This window comes from Vicugna pacos, chromosome 17 (assembly GCF_048564905.1).
Source record: "Vicugna pacos chromosome 17, VicPac4, whole genome shotgun sequence".
Taxonomy (NCBI): domain Eukaryota; kingdom Metazoa; phylum Chordata; class Mammalia; order Artiodactyla; family Camelidae; genus Vicugna; species Vicugna pacos.
Window position 1 is genome coordinate 24,222,085 of NC_133003.1, and position 19,533 is coordinate 24,241,617.

Genomic DNA, 19,533 nt, shown 5'->3' on the forward strand with positions numbered 1-19,533 from the left:
GCGCGTAACCCGACGTCTGAGATCGCAGCGCCTGATTGGCTCGGCCCGGCGTGGGGGCGGGCCTTGGCCTCTCCCGCTCTCCCCCCGCCAGAGGGGCGGGGCCCCGGCCCGGTGAGGGGGCGGGGCCGTGGTCCAGACTACAGGTAACAGACCAGGTGAGCCCAGCTGTGCCGAAGGGAGTAAGGGCCCTGGGATTCCGAGCAAAGGTCCAGAGGGCAGGAACAGGGAAAGTCTGTAACTAAATTCTTTCCCCCCCGAAGATAAAGCCCTTATCACCTGCATAATTATTATAAATGCTCCAGGATTCCACCTTCAGATTCCAAATCAGTTGTTTTGAGTCGGTGGCCAATAGTCTGCATTTTCGGCAATAAGCCTGGATTTCTCTGAAGCAGGTCGTTGAGGAAAACAATCTGCACACAGATTCCTTCTAATCCAGACGTTTGACGTCCTTGTACTTTCCTTGTTAGTACTAATATCCTGGCCAAAGACTTATTTATCTTAGAATCATTAATCAGGCCCCTAATGGACTTTTCCCCTACTAAGCCTAATTTAAACGGATATTTCAATTCAGTCGCCTTCACTTCAAAATATACAGGGTTTATACTGTAAATATGTTAACATATTCCCATCTCGTTCATTTTGAACATGATTTATAAAAGAAAACCAAGTTCTTGGTATCAGTCTCCAGAGCCTCCTTCCCTTCACACACAATTTACTCCCACCTAACCCTTTCTCACTCCTTGGAACCTGCTCTCTGCCTCTACCGTGGCCGCTAGTCCCCATTCTGTCATCTACCCTCTCAGCATCCTCTCCAGACATCTTTTGTTGGTGCACTCAAGCTCCTGACCTTACTGCAGCATCCACTTAATGCCGGTGCCCTCACGGTATTTATTATTCCAGTAGACACTGGGATACATTTGTTGTATAATAAATACCATATCCAAGGAAATTTTTCCTAAAGATAACCACCAAGAAATCCCAATTATAAAAAGAAATTCCAACTACATAAAAGGGTTAAATGCTATCCAAAAGGTTTCATTAACCAAGAAATATTAACTTGATTATCAGGAGAACAAAAATGCTATTGGTTCCCTGGAGCCAATTCTCCAGCAGTTCTCTTATAACACACCTTCCATGCTTCTGTGCCTTTATGTGGCATTCTAGCTGCATGGAATGCTGTTCCCTTTTCCCTACTCTGTGAACTGCTACTCATGCCTCAAGACCTGCCTGACCTCCCTCTCCCCACCGTGCATCCACATTACCTTGTGTGCTGTTCCACTAGGACTTTGCAGACTGCTAAATTAGACGGGCATACATACCTCTCTCTCCCAGCTGTGTGTGAGCCTTCTGAGGGAAGGAACTGATTTTTATTCACCCTTGAATCCAACATAGTGCTGGGCACAGAGAGCATGCAACAAAATGCTTTTTAAATTAAATTAATGTTTAATTTATAAAAATTTAAAACTCTCCACAAGTATTGACCATGGGAAAATACAGAAAATCAAGTTTAGAAAATAAATAGGTAAGGGAAAATTGCTTTACTATCTTTAAATCTAAGAAGGTCCCTTATGGGTATGCTCAACAGTTACAGTCCACATTCGGGGAGAATCAAACAAGAGGATATGTACTTAAAGCAGAAGAGATTGGCTGGGCATAAGGAGATTATTAATTGCTTGAAGACACAGACAGTTCAAGGAAAATTGCACACAGAACTAAAAAATGAATTTTTTGACAAAGCAGTGCTCTGCACATCCAGATATGGAGGAATCCTAAGGCCTAAACAAAATATTCATCCAAAATATTTTTTTTAATCCTTAGAAGTTATATAATCAAACTTGATGGAAGTTATTTTAATAGGTATTCTTGTGTACGTTTCTCCTTAAGTATACTTTATCCTCAATGCATAACTTTTAAAATTAAGAGAAAAACAGCAAGCAGGGGGGATACAATGCAATATGCATTTCATTTTGTTCCAAACAAGCAGCTAAAAAAAAAAAAAAAAAAAAGGACAACACACATTAAACAAAGTGCATCAGTTCCAAGAAGCTAGTATTAGAAAAAGGCCCAAGGACAGTGCTGGAACCAGCCAGAAGTCTTGCCCTGGCAGGCCTGATTGTCTTTAGAATATTCAACCAAAAAAAAAAAAGGAATAAAGGAAGAGGAAAAGAAATGCACATTTTAAAATCTCAAGAGAAACATTCAAACTACACTTCCCTAGAGACTTCTTGCAAAATGAGCTAAGGAACTGCCCAGTTTTAACTTTGTAACCTCCCTCAGTCATCCGCTTTGTAACTTGATTTGCCCAAAAGACCTACCCTCATCCTTTCAACACCATTTGCCCATGTGCATTCTGCCAAGCTAGGCATGCAGTTAGATTAACTAAGACATGAAGAAACACTTAGGACTGCGTTTCCACACATCCTGAGAATAGGCACCCCCATTAGAAATGGGAGCTTCATTTCACTAGCCAGCATCATCAGCTGACTCCAGAGATAGTCCGACACCATTGTCTCCCAGGGCTCCAGGTCCACACTTAACTGCTGGTGTTAAAAAGATGTGTCCAGCAAGGCTGTGGCTTCTTTCCCTTTTAAGACAGTCCTCTGTGATAGATTATGACACCAGGATGGAACCAAATGGTGTGTCAAGTCAGAAAAGACACAAAGGGAGGGAGTTTTAAGCTTACTTCTCCATCCTCCCAACCCTCACTCGAGGTTTTGCTGACTCTTGTGAAAATCTAAGATTTTGGAAACACCAGAACCAAGAAAGTCAAATCAACCTCCAGTGCACTTATGGCCTACCACCTTCTGTAACTTCACTCCTAAGGCTGCCCTCAGGAACAGAACTACCTGTGTAACCTGGAACAAGTGCAGAGGAAACCCCAGGTCAGCAGGCTTGGAACTAGATCTGCTTGGACTGGGCTTGGAGTTTAGAACTCTTCTGCCAAAGCTCCAAGTCCCCGGATAACTTATTTAGATAAATTCAAATTTCCAAAGTATGCACATTCTCATACAATGGCTGGGGATCATCAAAATTCACTAGCAAAACATTGTAAGGTGAATAAAGTCAAGGAAGAATTATACTTGTGTGCAAGTGATTGATTTCTTTTTGTTTTTGCAGGAGGCTCTGTCCTACAGGGTTTCTGAGCCAGCACCATGCATGTCACATGGTTACTTACAGTGGATGCAGGATCAGACATTCACATTTTTAAAGGGGGAACCCAGTCCCCTCCAAGACTTATACTTCCATTTGTTAGTGATGCCTTCTCCTCCAATTTCGTAAGGCCAACTGATAACACAGACTACTTTTGAACTTACACACACACACCATCCCCAATATACAGGACCAGACTTCAAACCCAGTGTGTATTTTCACTGCTGAGGCTATGCTCCTAACAACTTTCTCAGAGCATCTGTGGGCATCAATCAAACCAGCACATGGTGACTTAAATATCAATAGTCTTTGGTGATAGATGCCAAGTAAATGTAAGTGCCTACTACGATAGTTTTCCCAATGTCCCCATTTAGATAAACCTTACCTACAATTCCCTGATGTTCTGTACATCACCCAGAAATACTTTTTGGCTTGAGTGAGGGGGATGGTTCTGAGTCCTATTCAACCTAGGGCCTCCTAAAGGCTTTACTCTGTATTCAGGTACCGTATCAGTGACCGAATCAGTGTAAGAGAACAAGTAAAATGTATTCAAGTCCTCAGGAAGCTTTGGTCCAATGTCCTCTCTCTCACAGTGAGAATTTTACTTCCAGGAGAAGCAGCATGTACAGGCCAAGTTTTGAACTGTTCTATGTCTGCCTCTATCATAATTCAATACATTTACCCAAGAAGCCCATCTCTTCCAGAGGTTGGTAACTACCCTTCCCTGACCTCATATCTATAATGTAGATGCTAGGAGCCACCTACATCACTAAACAAAGGCATTTAGGATAAAAGCCCCCATTAACACATTCCCTGCATTAGCCTCCTCAACTCTTCTTCAAACAAGAGGGATGAAAGTAGTTTATAAAGGAAAACAGCATAATTCCCACAAGCCCACAAAATAGTCAAAATGTCATGGCAAATCTTCACGTACAATAAAAGGTTTCCTTAACACATTAACACTAAGCAGTAGGCTTATACTGGTCAGGCAACTTTAAGGTCCAGGAGGATGATATAACCCAGTCACCTGTTTCCAAGCTTGTCAATCCAGAATCAAAAATGGATTATGGAAAACTTTGACCTTAGGGGCCAGCTGAAGGTGAAATTTAGACAAAAGCAGTCCCTTACAATGTACCTCTTATAAATTTAAGAGGCTGATATCTTTGAAAAACAATCTCATGTACCTATGTGCAACATACAATTTTACCCCAACATGGTGAGCTATTATCAGGCTTAAAATCTGTTTCAGAATCACAAGATTCAGCCTGTCACTGCTGTGCAGTCCAGCCCCAGAAACATGATGAGGTGAATGGAGTCTAAATTTTATACTTAAAAAAAAAAATGCCTTATGCCAAACTCTCAATTATCCTCTTTTATGTGACATCTGGGAGTAGGAGCTGGGGGTATGTACTTCTTTAATGTAGTTACCTAATAAACTATTAGCTTGGTATGAGAATGCAGGAAATATTATTAAGGGAAACCCTAATCATCTGTCCAATTTAGAGTCATTCTCTCTAGGAGAAAGCTGAGCTTGAATAATCATAGTCGGGCCTGATTCTACCTGATCAGAGACTACTACTTAGGGCTGTGTGTTTCACCTTTCAGGGGCTTTGCCCCCCTCACCTGTGAAAGGAGGTGTTCTAAATTCTATGGTTTCTGAAGAAGTCAAGAGAGAGACAATGTATCATATTCATTGTTGCATTTGATAAATTCCCTCTTAGAAAAAAAATCTCATTTTCTTAAATAAGAAAACAATGTTAACTAATTCCCGGTGTTTTTCGTTCCACTGATCTTTAAGGAACTATTTGCCTTAGTGCCTTCACTGCTAAGCTCTCAGGAAATATTACTATGCAAGATCTGCCCCTCTGTCTACTTAGTGCTAACTGTTTCCAAGTATCTTATATATGCTTCTCTCCCATGGGCATAGATTCAATCAAAAATTTAAAACCTGGCTCTCTGATGAGTTCAAACATATTAACTTTTACTTAAATGAAGCTTATTTCCAGGTATATCTGGTAGTAATCTAGGCAAAGAGTTGATGTGTTAATACATGGTTTGGTTGGAGGGCTTGAGTTAAGATGGTTCATAAATTGTCGAATGAAGAGAGGATTCAGGCTACAGAATGTCTGACAAGGTCTAGAAAAACAGGTGGGGTGGGGGAGGGAAAAAAGGAAAGAAATCACCATCAGTTTAAATTTGTAATATTACCTTATATTTGTATAGCTGTTTAGCATTTACCCAGTTTGTGATTTTAAAACATTTTCAAATCTTGAAGAGGAATGACTGGTTAAATGACTAGGATAATTAAAAACAACAACAACAACAAAAAAAAAAAACAAAAAAAACCACCACTCAGCAAAGCAAACCATTTAAAGGAACCCCCTATGTATGTATCTTTCCTCATTCCCCATGGCTGGAACAGTACAGCAAATGCTGTCGCTCTATAGTAGCTAGCAGTGCAATCATAAGTGAAAATTCATCTGCAGTTTAATGTCAACTTGAGCTGGGTTAAAAGAAACACCTAAAAGAAAAGCAAGTTAGTAAGTGGGAATTGACTGTAGATTACATTCGATCTAAAGGTTTGACCAAAGAAAAGTGTCCACATGACTAGGCAAAGACATTTATAGAATCCTAACCACCTTTTAATCTTCACCCAGCCACTGAGGACACACCGTCACAGAAACCTGATGCTCTACATCACCCCCAAAATACATTTTCTCTGTTGTGCTTCTAAACTATCTGCCTGGAGACACCACGAAAGAAGGGGAAATGGGCTTTCCTGTGGGTCCAGGGAACACCTGCTGATTTTTAACCAGCATGAGGACTCTCAGAATGAAAGTAGACAAACAACTGTAGAAAAAAGCAAACAAAAAGAAAAGCGACCGAAGTCTCTCTGAGAACTAATGGGAAGAGAGCATTTCAACTGAAATAGCAACCATCTTTGTGATACTACTTGCAACAGGTAGCCCAAGCTGAGGTCAAGATGGAAAACAATGACAGAGTTCTTAGATCAGATCAGTTAAGGAACTGGTATAAGTGTCACACAATGCTTCTAAGAAAGCAGTGTTTTTTCCCCCCCTCCAACTTCTGTCATAGTTTTAGTGTTCATGTAGTTTAAAAATGGTATCATACAAAAAACCTCATATATGGCTATAAGCTCAATTATCAACAGAGGTAGTAAAACAAAGGAACTAAGAATAGATTTTAAAATGGATCAAAGTGTGACTGTACATTCAAAACCCTAGAGCCACATAATCATCCCCAAAATGAACTGTTTTAATTTTAAAAAGTTTAAAAACACAATGACAATGAAGCACTGATGTGCCTTAGGCTCAGTCCCCAATCAGTGCTGACTTAAAGCTATGTCCTCTCTTTCCAAGAAAGAGAAAGCAGAGAACAAAGTTCAATCTACAATGGGAAGGAACAGAAAGAACAAAAAGAAAACCAGAAGGGTGTTTTCCAGCAGCCTAGATTATTCATTTTTCAGGCCACACCAGTGGAAATGTGTATTCTTCTTATATGAGTCTCTTCTTCACAATCTTTATTTTTTTTAAACTGCAATCTGCTGAACAAGAGATGCCCACATTTTCACTGGCAGGAGAGCACTTCTGTGCAGTTTTTGCTTCCTCAGTGTGGGTCCTCCTTCCCTGAAAGTGCAAAGAGAGCAAGCCGACACCTGCAGGGCCCAGAGCCCCAGGACTATTTCAGCTCCACTTGTAATGCAGAGCAAAGGATACGCTGCATTTGTGCTTCAAAGATACAGCCCACTTTGGTTGTCTTTCTCAGTTGGCAAATTGTTCATAAAAAGCAAACTTGATCCTCTCTATGTGATGGCAAAGTTTGATGGCAGGGCCCAATTTTAAGTCCATGCACTCTTGAACAGTGGGAAGGGTAAGGAGCAACAGGGCCTGCCCATCAATTTCCTGTTAAAACATAAAATACAAATTATCTATGGTGTACACATTAGTGGCAGCTTGATCATGACAGCACCTGTTCACCTTGCTTTGTCAAAATCAGTCCCTGTGCTTTACCTTTCATTACTTTTCCCCTTCAAATAAATATCACACATTTCCTTTTAAATGCCTCTCATAATCCACCATACTAATCTTCAGAATTAGTAACAGAAGTTCTATCAAGGATAAGAATCCATTTTGCTCAGCAGAAATTTAGTAAATGTCTTGTAACCAGCAACTAAACGTGCCAAAAGAAACATGTTTTTCGAGGAGTCTTTCTAAATCTGAAAGAAAATATTGCAGATAAACTTTGTTTTCCTACTCTGTAACATTCACAAAAGCCTGACAAGCTCTTCAAAGATGTTCAGTTTTGAATCTCCTCAATTATCAAAACAAAATTTATTTCAGTATTAAAGCCAGAGACTATTTCCATTAGAGCCTAACATATTACAGATATTAATTATTTTTTAAAATAAGCAAATCATTAATTTTGGGAAAGAGGGGGACAATTAAGCATGGCATGCTTGATTTTAAGCCATTTAATGCTGGATGGAAACAAACTCTTTGGGAAAATGAGCATGCAATGATAATCTGCTTCAATTATGAAGGAAGTCAGATAAATAACTTTTTATTATATTTCTACTCCTAAAAAGGGAGATAATTTTTTCCTTTTTGATAGAAATATTTCTCCTATGACTTGTAAATAAATTGCTATTACATCCATAGGACAATGGATGCTAAAAAGACACATTACTAAAAAGTAAAGGTCTCTGTGATTACCTGGTCTAGGAATATTCTTGCTAACGGAGCACAGTCGGTGGATCTGATGAACCGCACAACATCTGCCACGCTCCACTTCAGGGGGTTACTGTCCAGGTGAAGCCTTTCAGCAACTTCAATCCTTATTTCCTTTATTCCCCACAACAAAAGCAAATCAAATGGTGGAAGAGCTATTCCATTCTAAGAAAATCTCTACATGAAGTCATAACCCTTTAAGGCAGGATTTAAAGTGGTTTAGGACATGACTTCTCCCAGTAAAGATGGCAAAGGCCCGTACACATTAGGTACTCAGGAAATGTTTGTCTTTTATAATAAATATCAGTGGACAAGAATTTATCTCAAAGTCTCAGCACAAATAATTTAAACACTTTAACAGAGAAACATTCTTTTTAAATCTCCCATTTGTTCCTTGGTGTAGTTCAGCACACTATCTGGTAGAGTGCAGAAGTGAATGGGATGGTATTTCCAATGAGAGAAGACAACTAAATTATCAGGAGAAATCATTTACTGCAATCCAATTTTAAAACACTAACTTAACTGCCATTCTTGTAATGTGTATATATAATACACATATATGAATATACTAAACATATTGGTTTAACCAGAACCAAAAGGATAAATAATTTATTTCTACAAAACCATATATATTATGAAAAATACAAAAAAAGGCAGTTTTTCCTAAACTAAATGACAGGCTATCAATAAACTACCAACGAAACTTTTTTTTCCTTAAACCAAGAAGCCATTCTGAGGGAGACCTTCCTCCTGGTAAGTAGCTGATCTCCAAATCATCCTTGAAACACAAATAAATCACTGAATTTGGAATCTTTTAAAAAGAGACCCAGGAAATTCAACTGAAGCCTGTGCTGAAATAAATGTAATGCCAACATCATTAACAATTAGATTCTAGAGGGCAATGATGTCAAGAGAGGAAAAAAGACACTGTTGTTTTAAAATGTCTACCTTTGGTGAAGGAGGTTTATTCTCATCATCAGAAAATGAAAAAGTGCGAAGCTCTCTTTTTCTTCTTTGTTTGTCTGGAGGCAGCGATGTGGAGATCTCACTTTGGGTAGGAGAGGAGGAGCATGACTTTTTTTCTGACATTTCTGACTCCTCCTGTAGCTCGTCCTGCTGCTCAGATGTACTGCCCTCACTTAGGGAATCATCATCTCCTTCATCTGGGTCATCCTCATCTTCACCCCCACTTCCCTACAGGACAAGGAGAGAAGTCTCATTGAAATTCAGGGCAAATCAGTTCCTGGACCACAAACCCATCTTCTATTGGCCAGAAATCCGAATCAGAAAGACCTGCAGGTATTATTTCTGTCTGTACTGTAAGGCAAGGATCTCCTGGCTTCTAGACATTACAGGTACACCACAGATCTCATACCTGGGGGGAGCCCGCTGGGGTATTATCAACAGACGCAGAGGAGCGTTTCTTCTTATGAACAAAAACATTTTTCCGCCTCTTTCTCCTCTTACTGGCTTTTTTCAGGGCACATGCTAAGTTACTATGCCCACCAGGTGGCCTCCCAATTCTTTTATTTTTCTTCTTTCCATAGTAGTGTGCTAAATGTGAATGACAAGGAAAAATGAAGCAGCTTCATTATTTTTATGCATCTCAAGCCACAAGAGATTCCACTACCATAGTGGAAAACGGGTACACTGTACCTAATTAGGGTTTAGATTCCATACAGTGGAAGAATCTTAACTGTATAGATTCTAAATGTACAGTCTGATTAGTAATGACAAATGCTAAACCTGAATAATCGTCCCCTATCAAGATACAGAGCATCCCTATCAAACTAGAAAGTCCCCAGGGTCACTTCCTAGTCAGGCCTCCTTACCTCCCAGGGTCACTTCCTAGTCAAGCCCCCTTACCAGAAGTGACCATTACTCTAATTTCCATCATTATAGATTAGTTTTACCTTATCTAAGGAAACATTCAGTAAACACTTTTTTCAACAAAGCTTCTTTCCCTCAGCATCATGTTTCTGAGTTTCATCTATGCTGTTGTGTTCTAAGCATGAACATCTAAGCAGTTCATTTCTCTATACAGATGAAGCGCATACCATTGTATGAATATACCAGTTTATCCGTTCTGTTGACGAGCACCTGGGCTGTTTCCAGGTTTCAGCTACTATTAAAGTTGCAATGAACATTCTTTCACAAGGCTTTTAGTAGGAATGTCTTCGTTTTCCTTGAGTAAATACTTAGGAACAGAATTGCTGGATCATATGATAGACATATGATTAACTTTTTAAAAAATTGCTAAGTTTTCCAAAAGGGTTATATAATTTTACATTCCTGTCAGTAATGTACAAGAGATCTAGCTGCTCTGTACATCTTTGCCAAGTGCGGGACTGTCAGTCTTTTTCACTTTAGCCAATTCAGTGGATGTGTAGAGATTTCTCACCATAGTTTAAATCTGCATTTTTCCGGACGACTGATGCTATTGAGCACACTTTCATGTGCTTATTGGCCATTTGCACATCTTTTCTGGGGGAAATGTCTATTCAAGTCTTTTATTCACTTTTTAAAATGGTTTTCCTCTTGTTTCTTTAATTTTTTATTGAAGTGCAGCTGATTTACAATGTTAGTTTCAGGTGCACAGCAAAATGATTTGGTTATACTTATATATTTTCAGATTCTTTCCCATATGTTATTATAAGAAATTGAATATAGTTCCCTGAGCTATACAGTAGATCCTTGTTATTTATCTATTTTATATACAGTAATGTGTATCTGTTAATCCCCAATCCCTATCTTACCCCTCTCCCCACCCTTTCTCCCTTGTAACCAGTTTGCTGTCTATGTCTGTGAGTCTGTTTTTGGTTTCCAAATAGAATTTGCATCATTTTTTTAAGATTCTACATATAAGTGATATCATATGATATTTATCTTTCTCTATCTGACTTACTGTACTTAGTATGATCATCTCTAGGTCCATCCATGTTGCTGCAAATGGCATTATTTCATTCTTTTGTACAGCTGAGTAATATTCCATTGTGTGTGTGTGTGTGTGTGTGTGTGTGTGGGTGTGTGTGCGCGCCAGTCATCTGTTGATGGACATTTGGCTTATTTGGCTTGTTTCCATGTCTTGGCTATTATAAATAGTGCTGCTGTTAACTGGTTGCTACTTGTCAGGAAGACTCCTTGGCCACCTGTATGAACAATATCCCACCTCCTGGCCTTCCTCACTCTCCTACTTTACTCACCTGGCTTCATTTTTCTCCACAGTATTTATCTCTATTTGTTCACTTGTTTATTATCTGTCTCCCACAACAAAATGTAAACTCAAAGAGGATAGGATTTTTTTTTTCTTTACTGTTGTATTTCAGTGCTATAACAATGGTGGCACATGGTGGACACATAATAAATACTTGAAGATTGTATAAATAAATTATATAACCTATGAGGTACAATAACTAATTTGTATATATGTTATATATAAAAGCTGGCAAACTACGGCCCATATGTCAAATGTGGCCCATGGCCTGTTTTGGTATGGCACTCAAGCTAAAAATGGTTTTTACATTTTTTAAAGTGTTCTTTTAAAAAATCAAAATAAAACAAAACAAAAAAGAATATGCAAAAGAGATTATTTGACCTGTTGCCTAAAATATAATTAATTATCCGGCCCTTTACAGGAAAAGTTTGTGTACCTCTGCTATATCTGAATATCTGCAAAATAAAAACTTTCCAGGATAGAAGGTATGATCGATCAGCTAGTTAACAAATTTGTAAAACTTGACTCACTATATTTGGTCTTTGTAAGTACAGAGCAGTTCTCAGAACATTTATCCAGAACCATCCGTGGACCAAAGAGATTAGGACAGCACTCCAGTTTGATACAGGTTTGCCGGCAGAATTCAGTCACCCGATCTGCTGTTTTTACTATCTCAACAGTAGCTCGATAACTCTTTCCTTTGTATCTGCCATTGGAAGACATCAGATACAAGTTTATTGGGCTAGTGATTACACAGAGAAAAATCAAGTATATTAACAGTCCCGAAAAATATTTTTACTTCTTGGAATAGTCTATGCCCCTTACAGTTTGAAGACTATAAAAAAAATTAAGAATTTATATTGTACTTGAGTCAAATTTATAATCTAGTAAGTTATGACAACTGAAAGCTGAGTTTTTTATATTAGCAAAATAAGGTTCCAGCTTTCTGTTCCTAAGTTTAAGGTTTTCAAGTAATAAATTCTACACTAACTACTAAAAGAAAAGTGACTTTCATTAAATCTGTCTTTCCCCTAGAGCAGTGATCAGCAGAGTGTGGTCCATGGACCAGTATAACCTGTCACCCGTCTATGACAAGATCAGGTCAGAAAACAAAAGTAAATGTTTATAATCTTTCACAAGAACTTGCATAAGTGATTTTATGGCTCTTAAATCTGATAACAAAAAACTTGTTCCTGTATTTTCTTTCAAATTCTTTATTTCTTATAACCCATTTTTACCGTATTTTATAACAGTATTAGCCACCAACAGGATGGCAATATAAAAAACAAAAACAAAAACAAAAACAAATCCGGTCCTTTACCACAAATAGTTGAAGCAGCACTGTCCAAGGGAACATAAATATCCTAATATTATCCATAAAAGAACCAATTCTGTTACCTGTTAAGGACAAATAAGAATAAAGAGCAGAGGGGCCCACTCACTTGGCCTTTAGGACTTCCCCACATCCATGCCACACAGAGTCTCTGTCCAGCTGCAGCTCCCGAAGGACACGACTGGGTTTATAGGCTGCGTTGATGAGTAAAGTGAGGACCTGTGCTCCATTATCAAAGCAGAAATATGGGTTGGGAAGGGGAAAAGCAGACCATTAGAACCTTGCCATCCCCTAGAATGTCACCTAGGTGGTTAATGCTAGTCATATTAATTAACAAATATTAATAAATAATAATACTGAAGCTATGACAGCTGACCAAAGCTGCAAGTAAGACAGTAATGAGACCCTCTTAAATATTCTAAACATTATGGTCAAGAGAAATAGGCACCACAAATTAAAAATTACTCTAGCATATGCTTCCAAATCCTTTCCCCTTCAAGGTACACACAGAAGCTCCGGCCTACCTAAGGCTTCTGAAAGGTTCAATAACCTCACATCTGTTACCCAGTGCGGCACCCGGTTGGGCAGCCCTGCAAGTTCAGCAGAAGCGTACACAGCTCTAGCGTGGTCCTGGGTTAATGCCACATAGCCTCTCAGGCTTAAGACTACTCTCACGTTCACTGCTGCACGGTCCTCATGAGGTCTCTGAAGGAACACCTTTCTACACTGACAGAGGGGAACCTGCTAGGTGAAGAACTGCCCTCTACAGAGCAGAAATAATTACGTGCCCAGTTCATTGTCCAATACATGAGGAAAGTGAGTCACATTTGATAACACCTAGAGCCGTCACATCCACGGCATATAGATCCTTATATGAATGAATCCACGAGACTGCTGTGAAATTCGCAAGTTCTTCTACTCTAGACAGGAACCTTACCTCTCTGAGGACCAGGACACAGTTTCCGGGTCCCACACATTGAGGCAGCTCCGCAATTCTTCCTTTGTTAAGATATGGCCCTGAGAAGCAACGGTGGTTGAAGTATATCTTTGGACAGCAATATTTTCCATTAATCATAACTAAGAAATGAAGAGAAACAAATACTCAGAACAGAATCATCTTCTACTCCATGTTTCCAAAGTTGGATTAGTGGGAGGAAAAACACACATATTCACCATTATATAAAGCTATGAACTACCTATTTTGAAGCTTAACATGTTGTCTGAACATGAAATACCTAATACTCACAACAAGTCTATTACAGAGCTATCTCTTTGCTGAAATCAAACAACATTCTTAATTACTGCAGATTAACTCTTGGTTAATGCAACATTGTTCCAGAGCCCCAGGCTTCTATCACTACAGGAAGTGGAGGATTTACTTCAAGAATTCATGATGATTCCTGAAGACCAACTATTCAACAATCTATTCTGGAGTATCTCTAGGGAGTAACGGTGAATATTGTCCAGAACAACAATTTGTCCTGTTAAAACTACCGAACTAGTGTGTTGGCAGCCTTTGATGATGTGGGAACCCTCTCACCTCTGGGGTTCCTCAGAGGGCTTAAAGTATGTTGTGACCACATCTTTAAATTCTTCAGCGATTGTGGGGTTTAACTGTGAACACTATACTCCAACAGAATGTTTTTTAAATCCTCCCATATAAGTAGCTGGCAATTCAGCTACTAAGTGTAAAGAACTAAAACATCTGTTTTAGTTTCAGAAACTAAAACATCTTCGTTTTCATTTTCCTACAAGCAAAGAGAAGCTCTTCTGATGGATACTGCCCTGTTAATCCAAAGGAAAGATGTGTTCACTGCCCACTGCTGTTAGGATCCCGCAGCACACACTGTTAACTCTCTAATTAAGAACTCAGTCTTAGCACAGCAGTCAGCATGTCAGCACCCACTTGTCCATTTTGAACTCTGAATCCAGATCCCCTTCTGGGGAGGCTCCCTGATACTGGAAATGTTGGCAGTTTACAGTTCTCAGTTTTAAATCTATCCCAGAATTACCCTTAGTCCAGAACTGCCCCTCTGTAGGAGACAGCCACTGTGCCCAAGGTCCCTTTGTGAGATGGGAAAGGAGCAGCAGCCCACTTCCAAGAACTAACACGTGAGGGAGTACAGGGGTGCGGCCACCACACCGCCACAGGACAACGGCTCTACACCAGTGCTAAGGCTCCCTGTGGGACTGGACAGGACTTCTGTTACAGCTGCATCATGGCTCATCTCCCTCTGCCCAATCCTGTGTCCTTTGCTCTTCCCAGGAGTGTTCCCCAAAGCTCCCCACCTCAATGAAACTCCTGCATGCATACATCAGAATCTCAGGTTCTATTTCCAAGGTAACCTGACCTATGACAAAACCCAAACCAAAAAGAATTTGGCTATGGTCACAAAAGATATTAATGTCTTAATTCTGTAGTTTCAGTAGGTATTAGAATGGTAATACATCAAAAATAGGGAGTCTTACAGCCCTGATCCTCTATATATGACATAAACAAAAGGCAGTGGGTATAGAAGAGATAAAATGATAGGTTTTGAACTTGAGAAAAATTTGAGTTCCCTTTTTGACTCTTCTACTCATAAGCTGTGTGACCTCTCCAAGCTTTGGTTTCTTTTCTTTTCTAGGCATTTACTAAATACCACCCCAATGCCTAATCCATGCTAAAATACATAACAGCCAAGATGCTAAGCATTATAAAACCAGCAAATGGTAGTCAAAAGCAGTTCCAATGAGAGACTCCTGGACAAAAGTCTCAGGCCTCCAGCAAGGATCCTTGTCTTATTTATCAGGCATTGTCTCTGGGACAATCTTTTTTTCCAGTGTTTTATTTTTTTCTTTAATTGTGAAATATATTTACAAAGTGTGTACAGCATACTAAGGTTTTAAAGAAGAATAAATGCCTACTTCTCAACCACCAAGCTTAAAAAAAGAGCATGACCTGGAAAGCCCCTTTACTTAAACACAGGGATGATAACATTGGCCTCCAGAGCCTTTAACACTGAAAAGTGATCAGTAAATAATAGCTAAATTATTATAAATGGACACAAAAAACAGCCTAAAGGTAATTATTAAGCTAAACACATCTTGGACAGTTATAATTCTTTAAAATCACAATTAAGAGACCCCTCTATAAAGCTATAGCCCATAAATCAAATATATTGTTTTATCTATTTTTAGAGATAGTCCATTAAAAGAAACTAAACGTCCTCTTTTCCATAAGATTACAAACAGTTATACCTGAGTCTGTGGAGTTCAGCTCCTGATTCTTCAGACCCTCATGGACAGTCCTTGAGGATGGTATTCTGGGCCAAGAAAATACAACAAAATAATCAGATAATCCTTAAAGTCGGTAAAATGTGAGGATTAGTTTCCTTCAAGTCTAAGAAGAAAGCAAATGTGGCAGATTGCAAAATCTATAACAAAAGGTGCTTCCTTGAATCACATTTAAAAAAAAAAAAACCAGCAACTGTCTTTAAAACTGTGTGCATATTATACAGGGACAAGTCTATAGACAGTGCTGTGGCAATGCATGTTCAAGTTAACTTTCATCCATGTGAGCAACAAATTATAGAATTCCTTGTGGGATTCTTAAACCACAAGTAAAATACAGATGGTCCCTGATTTACAGTAGTTCGACTTAATATTTCAACTTTATGATGGTGCAAGAGCAATATTCATTCTGTAGAAACCATACTTTGAATATTTTTTGTTTTTAAATTTTTATTGAAGTATAGTCTATTAGAATATGTCAATTTCTGGTGTACAGCACAATGTCCCAGTCATGCATATACATACATACATTCATGAAACTTGGATTTTAATCTTTCCCCTGGCTAGCGCTGTAGAGTACAATCCTCTCTCATGACGCTGGGCAGCAACCCAGTCAGCCAAAGACCGCACGTGTAAACAGCCAATACACTTACAACCATTCTGCTTTTCATTTTCAATACAGTGGTCAGTAAATTACATGAGTAGTCTTAGTACTATATGATTTTGTCTGACTACAGGCTAATGTAAGCGTTCCAACCATGTTTAAAGTAGGCTAAGCTATGATGTTTGGTAGGTTAGGTGTGTTAAACACATTCTCAACTTAAGATACTTTCAACTTAAGATGGATTTATCAGGACATAATCTCATCATAAGTTGAGGAAGATTTGTATTCATTTTTTTAAGATGAAGAACAGAAACTTCTCAGGCCTGCTTCCTTCTTCCAACAGTTTCAAAAGTAAATACAAATTAAGTTATAAAAATACAGAATTATTCCGTATGCAGCAATCACTGAAAATGGCTAATTCATCTTTAAAATACTTCCTGACTAAAACGTTGGATTAGTCTCAACAACTAAGTCAAGGAAAAACCCAAAGCCAGTTTTTTTTCACTATCTTCTCACTTCTCTACCTGGGACAGAATTGCGTAGCCTTTCTCTCCGCATCAGTTATCATATTTATTATTCACATAGTCACAAAAGCAGCTATAAATTCTACAGAATTTGCTGCAGACTGAACTGAGTCCCCTTAAACACATATGCTGCAGCCCTATACCCTGCCCTCCTCCTTGGCTGTGTCTGGAGATGGGGCTTTCAGGCAGTAAATAAGGGTAGGGCTCTAATCCAACAGAATGGTGGCCTTACAAGAAGAACAAGGAAGATCTCCTTCCTCCTCGCCACGCCACGTGAGGACACAGCAAGAAGACACCCATCGGCAAGGCAGGAAGAGAGCTCTGCCCAGGAACCAAATTGGGCTGATGCCTTGATCTTAGACTTCCAGACTCCAGAACTGTGAGAAATGTTTTTGTTGTTTAAACTACCAGCCTCTGGTATTTTGTTCTGGCAACCCGAGCTAAGATAGAATTGAAAACCCAGTTTTTAAAAACACACATGTACACACAGAACCATTGTATTTTTATGGCACCACTAATTCTTTGCTTCTCCAAAGCGTGGATGAAGGAAAGGGCTCCCTGATGGGACAGAGGCACTCCTCTGGGTGTGGCTTTTCTTGCAGAGTTGTTGTCTTCATCTTGTTTTTTCACTGTGACAAATCATATCCTGATTCACACTCTTTGCTCTTTCTTAACAAATACCAGCATAGAGACTGTCCTCTCTTACTCAAATATCTTCAGGGTCCAAAAGCCAAAGAAAACTCAATTTGGGGAATATCCTGAGAATGCACTTTACCCTTCTGTATATAACACTACCTTAGAAAATGCAATACTGTAAGGAGAAGTATGTAAACTACTAAAAGCTGAATTAAAGGATTTTGCTTCCATCTGAGAAAACAGATGAGGAGATACACTCTCTGAAATAGTTACTTCTTTTTCTAAAATCTAACTTTCAAATGTCAATTATTCAAACATACTATTATATTACTTACTGTTTTTCTGGTTGAACCACTGCAATTTTCCTCTGTTTGTTCACTGTAAAAAGAAAACAAAAATATAAACAACAAAATAAACAAAGGAAAAGTTTCTTACACATTAAGCTAACATTAGCATATAGTTGACCCTTGAATAACATGGGTTTGAACTGCATAGCTCTGCTTATACGTGGATTTTTTCTGCAGTAAATGCTGTAGTACTATGCAGTCTGCAGTTGGTTGAATCCACAGATGCAGAAACGCAGACAGAGACAGAGGGCCGGCTATGGCACTTGTGCATCTGCAGATTTTGGTATCTGTGCTGGGTCCTGGAACCAATCCCCCACATATATGGAGGGACGACTACACACAATTTACTGGTCTTTAGTATATTCAGAGTTGGGCAATTATCACCACAATCAATTTGAGAATATTTTCATCATCTCAAAAAGAAACCTGGTACCTGAAGCAATCACCTTCCACCTTCTTCCCACACCCGAGCCCTAGGCAACTACTCATCTACTTTTCCCCTCTCTAGGTGTGCCTGTTCCTATAAATGAAATCACACCACACAGGCTCTTTTGTGACCTGCTTCTTTCACTTAGCATATTGTTCTCAGTTTATCCATGTTGCAGTGTGTATTAATACCTCATTCCTTTAGATTTCTGAGGACTACTCCATTGTATAGACACCACATTTTGTCTATCCATGCATGAGTTAATGGACATTTGGACTGCTTCCACTATGAACGTTTGTGTACAGGTTTTTATGTGAACATACGTTTTCACTTCTCATAAGCCTGTAACTCTATGTTTAACACTTTGAGGAACTGCCAGATTGCTTTCCAAAGCAGCTGAACCATTTTATATCCCCACCAGAAAATGTTCATAAGAGTTGACTGACCCAGGGAGGCTTGAAAATATTATTTTGGGTTTTTGTATAAAGATATATCAATACTTATTTATAGTACTGGCTAGTTAAATATACACAGAACCAGGTTTTAAATACAGTTGACCCTTGAACAACACAGAGGTTAGGGGTGCTAACCCCTGTGCAGGAGAAAATTCATGAATAACTTCACAGTCCACCCTCTGCATGTGCGGTTCTCCATCTGTGAATTCAGCCAACTCAGGATTGTGTAGTACTGTCATACATATTTATTGAAAAAAATCCATGTTTAAGCAGACTCACACAGCTCAAACCCATACTGTCCAAGGGTCAACTGTACTTTAAAAGAGCAAATTTTATAGTATATAAATGATACCTCAATAAAGCTATTTTTAAAAGGGTGTGGTGGGGTGGTGGGATGTCACTTTAAGATTAGGTTACAAAACATGCTGACTTGCGTCTTGCTCTTACTCTCTGGCTTGCTGGCTCTGATTGAATACAACTGCCAGGCTGTGGGTTCCTCCTATGAAATGGCCCACACAGCAAGAAACTGAGGGGAGCCTCCAGCCAACAGCCAGCAAAGAACTGAGGCCCTTAGTCAAACAGCCCAAGAGGAAATGAATTCTTGCCAACAACCATCTGAATAAACGCAGGAATATACTTTCCCCCAGCTGGGCCTTAAGATGACTGGGATGACGACGGCCCTGGCGGACACCTGAATGCAGCCTCACTGGAAATTCAGACCCAGTGGACATAGCTAAGTTGTGTTCAGATTCCTGATCCACAGAAACTATAAGATAATAAATGTTTTGTTATAATAAATAATTTCCTATGTGGGAACAAATA

The 19,533-nt window shown here is 39.1% G+C and overlaps 1 protein-coding gene across 20 annotated transcripts in view; it reads right to left on the bottom strand.

The window, feature by feature from the left end:
• Positions 1-6,405: 6,405 nt before the first annotated feature.
• SFMBT1 (Scm like with four mbt domains 1) overlaps positions 6,406-19,533 on the bottom strand; it is a 100,227-nt gene continuing 87,099 nt past the window's right edge. For 15 of the 20 annotated variants that reach the window (XM_072941484.1, XM_072941479.1, XM_072941485.1 and 12 more), the window contains 9 exons: positions 17,817-17,860; positions 15,686-15,755; positions 13,383-13,522; positions 12,555-12,664; positions 11,643-11,818; positions 9,274-9,452; positions 8,847-9,092; positions 7,884-8,012; positions 6,406-7,073 (listed from right to left, as the gene is read on the bottom strand). In XM_072941484.1, the coding sequence (XP_072797585.1) occupies positions 6,933-7,073; positions 7,884-8,012; positions 8,847-9,092; positions 9,274-9,452; positions 11,643-11,818; positions 12,555-12,664; positions 13,383-13,522; positions 15,686-15,755; positions 17,817-17,860 (1,235 nt within the window). In that variant the 3' untranslated portion in view covers positions 6,406-6,932. The remainder of the gene's footprint in view (positions 7,074-7,883; positions 8,013-8,846; positions 9,093-9,273; positions 9,453-11,642; positions 11,819-12,554; positions 12,665-13,382; positions 13,523-15,685; positions 15,756-17,816; positions 17,861-19,533) is intronic. The other 5 variants (XM_072941488.1, XM_072941492.1, XM_072941487.1 and 2 more) reach the window with 3 other exon arrangements.